The sequence below is a fragment of the Panicum virgatum genome, chromosome 5N (genome assembly GCF_016808335.1).
Source record: "Panicum virgatum strain AP13 chromosome 5N, P.virgatum_v5, whole genome shotgun sequence".
Lineage (NCBI taxonomy): Eukaryota > Viridiplantae > Streptophyta > Magnoliopsida > Poales > Poaceae > Panicum > Panicum virgatum.
The window spans coordinates 55,913,029-55,918,993 of record NC_053149.1 but is presented as its reverse complement, the minus strand read 5'-3'; the positions used below and the strand labels follow the sequence as shown (position 1 = coordinate 55,918,993).

The window sequence follows — 5,965 nt, the reverse complement described above, 5'->3', positions numbered from 1 at the left end:
CAATCACGCATGGGCTAAAAATGTTGTATGTTTTCTTAGCTACCAGGTGAACGGACCTATAGCTGAATAGTTAGATGGTTGTAGTAACACTCTTTTTTTTTCCGGGTGTAGTAACACTCTTGAGGTTCTGATTTCAACTCTACGGGGGAGCAAATTTTAGATTGGGGTTAAAAAAATTCTTCTTGCTGGCGTGATTAGAGTTCAAAGGGTTTTCTCGTCCGGAAATGCTGGTTGCTTCCTTCTTAATTAAATTCAGTCCAGTCGAGTTTTCTTTGGCTACCAGAGTCCAGGAGGTGTTGTGCTGAGTTGCATTATTCAGTGCCACGGCAGTGGTGCCTGCATGTCGTCGTGGTACCTTTTTGCGAAAGGTGACGTTCGGAGGGAAGATTAGATTACAAGCTAACAGCAGCATTAACGACGCCACGAAATTGTTGTTTCGGGAGAAAAAGGAGGCATTAGTACACACGTAAACAAACAGTTGAAATTGACCTCGCATGGCTGATTCCAGCAGCGTAGCTGTCCTCATTGCTTTCGTAGGACACAAATCAAGGAAAGCTGAGGAACATGATGGCGACCTGCCCCACGCAATTAGGCCCCGTTCACTTTCCAAAAATTTTGCTACAGTAAGTATCCCATCGAATTTTCGGACACATGCATTGTTCACTTCTGATTTCTTTCTTGGTTCAGATGGGGAATGCAGCAAACGCCAACAATATACAGTGTCCTTCAGTGGTAGACAACTAGACAAGAGTCACTGGACTGGGTACAGAAAGTAAGAAACTTATTCTTACAAAACCTCAGTACTGTATATATAGTAACTACACTGTGTTTACATTTGTACTATATTTGTATATGCCCTTATTTTACCCATACTGAAAACAGGAGAACAAAGAAACGTTAAAAAAACATTGTTAAGGACTAAGGAGAAGGAGTAACAAGGACGGCTAGGAAGGGAGGGGGGGATTAATAACAAAGCACAGTCTCTAATAAGCTTCCGTTTGGTCTGTGTGAAATGCCTTTAGGAACAGTTTATATACGGTAGTAATTTATATCGCTGGAATTCACAGGTTGAAATAAACCTCAGAAGAACTCGAGGTTGAAGTCGCCGACCACGGCGCCCCGGCTGATGTCGAAGTCGAAATGCGGCAGGCTCTGCTCCTGCTGCCCGTGGCAGGGCAGCAGGAACTTGTGCTCGAGCGACTGCTCCTCGCCGGAGGCCCAGTGCAGGGGCGCCGCCTCGCCGCCGTCGAGCGCATTGCTCGCCTCCGGCGCGCAGTTCCAGTTGCTGCTGTTGCTGGAGCTCTCGCCGTAGCCCATGTTCTCCGACACGTCCAGCACGCTGCTGTAGTCCACGAACGCGGCCGCGTCCTGCTTGCCGCCGCCGCCCAGGTGGCCGTACAGCGCGGCGCCAGCGGCCGCGTCGAAGCCGCCGCCGAAGCTGTCGGTAAGCGGGAACGGGTCGAACACCTGCTGGTGCTGCTCCTTCGGCGCGAAGCCGCCGGCGTCGGCGGCCGGCGGCTTGTGTTCCTGCGACGCCGGCTGGTCCAATGCCGCCGCCGCCGCCGCGGCGTCGGCGGAGATGGGCTTGTGGGTGGTGGGGTCGGTGCCGCGCTGGCGCAGCTTCTTCTTGAGGCAGCTGTTCCAGAAGTTCTTGATCTCGTTGTCCGTCCGGCCCGGCAAGTGCGACGCGATCTGCGACCACCTGCACCACCCACCGGAATCAATTCATCGGTATTGGCGGCGGCGGCGTCGCTGGATTCTCGCAACCGCATTGCAACCCGCAAGCGTGGCGGCCGGGGCACCTACCTGTTGCCCAGGATCTCGTGCAGGCCGACGATGGCGTCCTCCTCCTGCTGCGAGAAGCTGCCCCGCTTCAGGTCCGGGCGCAGGTAGTTGATCCAGCGCAGCCGGCAGCTCTTGCCGCACCTCTGGAGGCCCGCGAGCTTGGGCACGGAGCTCCAGCATCCGACGCCGTAGCGGATGATGTGGTTGTAGAGCTTGTCGTCCTCCTCGGGCGACCAGAGGCCCTTGCGCAGCTTCTGCTGCACGCCGGCGGCGGCGGCGGCGGAGCCCGCGTGGGCGTGGCGTCCCATTCCCCGCACGAGTCCGCCTCCGCCCGACACGGGCGGCCGAGGGAAACAAGGATAGGTGGTGAGCAGCTACCTCGTCCGTCGGTATGCGTGCGCGTCACTGCCTGTGCATCTCTATCCGCCGAGAGCGGCCGGAGGGGTATATATGGGGAAGCGTGCCGAGAACTGCGCACGTACGGGAGGAGGGAGTTGGAAGGGGAGGGAGGCGACGCAGCGATCAAGTGGGTTCGAAGCAAGCCGGCCGAGTAGAGAGAGAGACAGAGAGAGAGCTGCTAGCTTGCACAGCAGCAGTGGATTGGAGCTTAAGATACCTCCGGTCTGTGGGAGAAGGTGGGATTAAAAATGGCGCGGTGTCCTCGGGAGGGAGAGAGGCAGAGTCAGGGAGGATTGGAGGAAGCGAGTTGTGTAACAGCAGCAGAGTGCAGAGAGAGAGAGAGAGAGAGAGAGGTTGCTGGCTGGCGTCGCGCGTTGCGGACCGCACCGACAGGGGACGGGAGAAGACGGAGGAAATCGAACAGGCCGGGGGTTAGTTGGGGATATGACGGAGATTTTTGCCGCCACGGCACACGGTTTTATTGTGACATGCCGTACCACCACCATTAAGTCTTGTTTAGTTACAAAAACTTTTGGAATTTTTAGTACTGTAGTACTTTCGTTTGTATTTGGTAATTATTATCCGATTATGGGTTAACTAGGCTCAAAAGATTCGTCTCGCAAATTACAGACAAACTGTGTAATTAATTATTTTATTTAGTTATATTTAATACTTTATGCATGCGTTCAAAGATTCGATGTGATGGAAAATTTTATAAAATTTTGGAATTTTGGATGCAACTAAACAAGAGGTAAGCTCCCTCGTCACTCGGTCAGGGCGCAACGAAAAAACGCAGCACCTGTAGTACTGCTCCCCAGCTGCTCTGGTAGTAACTAACTAACCCGGCCGCCACGTCGGTCGAGCCGCGCCCGCGCTTACGTTGCTGCCTAGGGGTGGTAATGGGCCATGGCCCTAGTGGTCTCTTCACAGCCCAATAAAGCCTTTAAAATTTTTAGTTCAAAAATACATATGTTTAGAGCCCGACTCTTTTAGAGACCGATCCTTAAATTTTCTAGTTCAAAATGTTAGCCCCTTTACCACCACTATTGCTGCCTGCGATGAGAATGAGAGCATGCCAGCCGGGGCACCACCCCAGCAGGTGTGTCGCTGGTCGCGTCCCATCCTGATCGATCGGCGTCGGGCTGGCCGGCGGTCGGGATCGGGGTCGGCCTCCGCCGTGTAAAAGCAGCGCTGATTTTCCCCGGAGGCGGAAGGGGTTTAGCCTGGCGAGATCACTGTCTCCCCGATCCGGGTGCCGATACTGCGCGCGCGGTGCCGCCGCCGACAGTTCCAGCAGCCACCCGTGGCGTCGGGCGTCGTCGGAGGATGCCGAAAACCACAGGAAATGGTGTCGGATTTCTGAGCGTTTTTGTTCAAGACGTGCCACCGTATCTTGGTCCAAATTGAATCTGTCCGGAAGCTCGGTATGGGAGAGGGAAAATGTCGCGAGGTCAATGTGATTGTGATCGCCGTAGGGTTAACTTTACCAGTAAGGGCCACGCCCCTTTCGTGGAGTCTCTCAAATCCTCTCGTCTTGCTACAGCTCAGAGAGCCGAGAAGGGGCGACGCAGTCGCCGCCGGCGGGGCCGGCGGTCCCCTCCGCCTCCAGTGGCCTCAGGACCATCTGGAGGTCGCGGGGACCGTTGCGCCTGCGCCGGTCGATGGAGGGCGTGGAGCTTCGGATCCTGGTAGGTCTTGGTTTTCGTTTCCCGGCGTCGGCGGTGAGACGGCGGCGGCGGCGACGCTGTGTGGGAATAAGTCCTATCGGGCTTGTCCTCGTCCCGGTAGCGCTTATCTCCGGTGTTGCCGGCGAGCTCGTGGAGGTGGAGTCCGGCGTTGCCGGCATCTGTATAGGAGTGTGCGTCGGCATCGCCTTGGCGACGAGGCGCTGCTCGCGACGCGTTTTGTCTTGCAGGCAGTGGCAGCTGCGGGAGATGCGGAGGTTTGGAGAGTGGATCGGCCTCGACTTCTCCTCGGCTTCTGTCGACGGCGAGTGCTGATCCAAGTCCAGAGAGGTCCGGGGGACGTCCTCGGCCGATGTGCCTTCGCCGACGGCTTCCTCCCGCCCATGGTGACGGGTAACTACTGCGGCTCGTTTCAAAGCTTCTTAGCGATGGGGCTTCTCCGGATCTGGGCTTCGGGACCTCTGGGCGCCGGTCTTGGCCGGCGGCGGAGTTCGCCGTTGAGGATGGAGCGCATGGAGGCCAGGGTCCTTCTTGTAATTTCTGTTTTTTCTAGGGCCTTCTTTGCGTGTTTGGTGGTACAGCTGCCTCTGTATCCTGTAGTCCCGTATCTGTATTCGTATGTGTCTTTGTACGTATTCCTTATCTCGTAATACAGATATGGTTTTCATCAAAAAAAAAACTTTACCAGTAAGGGAAAAAAACTAAAGATGGCCGATGAACATGTTTATCGGATTTCTTGGAAATTTATCGGATTTGCCATTTTTTGGATAAAATTTTGAAAAAAAAATTCTCAAACTGTACACAAAATAATCTAGATTATCTCCAAACAATTTAACAAGAAAAATAAGATATGATAATGTATAGAAATCAGAAGATATATGGAGGGAGGGGATCAGCATGGATGCGAAATTACTGAAAATTTTCGACAAATCGGCCACCACCGATAAACATGATCATCGGGTTTCTCGTTTTTTTTCTGGTCGAGAAATTTTTCCCTCGCCAGCCCAATCATGATGTGATGCAGGTTGATCGTTTTTGGCGTGTGTAGGACAGGAATCTAAGATACCAGACCTTACGCAATAAAGAGTGGAAACACATATATAAAAAAAATCTTATTGCACATCTTAGATAGAAATTATGCACTTATGGTATGTGAAGTTGAACCTTAGTTTTTAGCCTAAATCATGAATGGTTTTGCCCAGTCTGGGCATTCTTCCTCTTTTTAATATAATCGGCAGCTTTCCTGCTTGGTTCGTTTAAAAAAAATGAATGATTTTACCAATTTAGACAGTTTAGGGTGTACAAATAAATGAGGTGTTTTGGATAAAAAGAACAAAATGGCGCAGTTTCGTGGGCGTGTTGGGAATAATGTGCTATGGCAACATGGTGTAATAACCAACGTACTAGTTCTAGAAACATTTGTCAAAAGCCTGAAAGCTCGGTGAAAATCACATAATAACCGCTCCGGTCTCATCAGCTGCAAGAAAAGCTAGCTTAAAGGGATCGATGGATCGATACCGGCACAAAATCAAACAATTCACCGGAGGGTCCCAGATGGATACTCCACATCACTGAAGAACAAGCAGCTATCTAGCTAGCAGTTCATACGCGCGCACCTGACAATAGCAATCGTATTCGTACGACGACCACCAGCAAGAAAGGAACGGGAAAAAGCGCGATACAGATGTTCAGCTCTACGTACGGACCACCGATCGGTCGTTGCCTCGAGGATCGGACGGACGCCGGCGATCGATCGATTGCGCAATCATTCAGGCGTTCAGCACACTAAAAGCGATCGAGCGAGCTGATGAGGGCCGTGCTGGGGCGATCATACAGCAAAGCCAGCCGCATGATCATGCAGGAGAGAATCCGCACTTGGCTCGCACGCCAGAAAAAGAAACAAAGCGCCAAGGTAAAGGTGGCAGCGTGCATGGTGGAGCTCGTGTGTGTGCTGACCTTTTTGGGAGGTTTTCCTGTTCTTTAATCAGTGGGTGCAAGAAACTCAACTCGTATCGTGGGAGGTAGAGTTCTTTAGTTTCTCTTTCGTTATGACCAGACGACACTATTATTGTTACTTGTTCTTGACAATAGAGTGC

At 52.5% G+C, this 5,965-nt stretch overlaps 1 protein-coding gene across 1 annotated transcript; it reads right to left on the bottom strand.

The window, feature by feature from the left end:
- Positions 1–690: 690 nt before the first annotated feature.
- LOC120675897 (myb-related protein Hv33-like) lies at positions 691–2,550 on the bottom strand. Its single transcript, XM_039957106.1, has 2 exons — positions 1,807–2,550; positions 691–1,702 (listed from the first exon to the last, which is right to left on the bottom strand). Exons 1-2 carry the CDS (start codon positions 2,091–2,093, stop codon positions 1,081–1,083), a joined length of 909 nt encoding a protein of 302 aa, XP_039813040.1. The 5' UTR covers positions 2,094–2,550; the 3' UTR covers positions 691–1,080.
- Between the last annotated feature and the right edge of the window lie 3,415 nt (positions 2,551–5,965).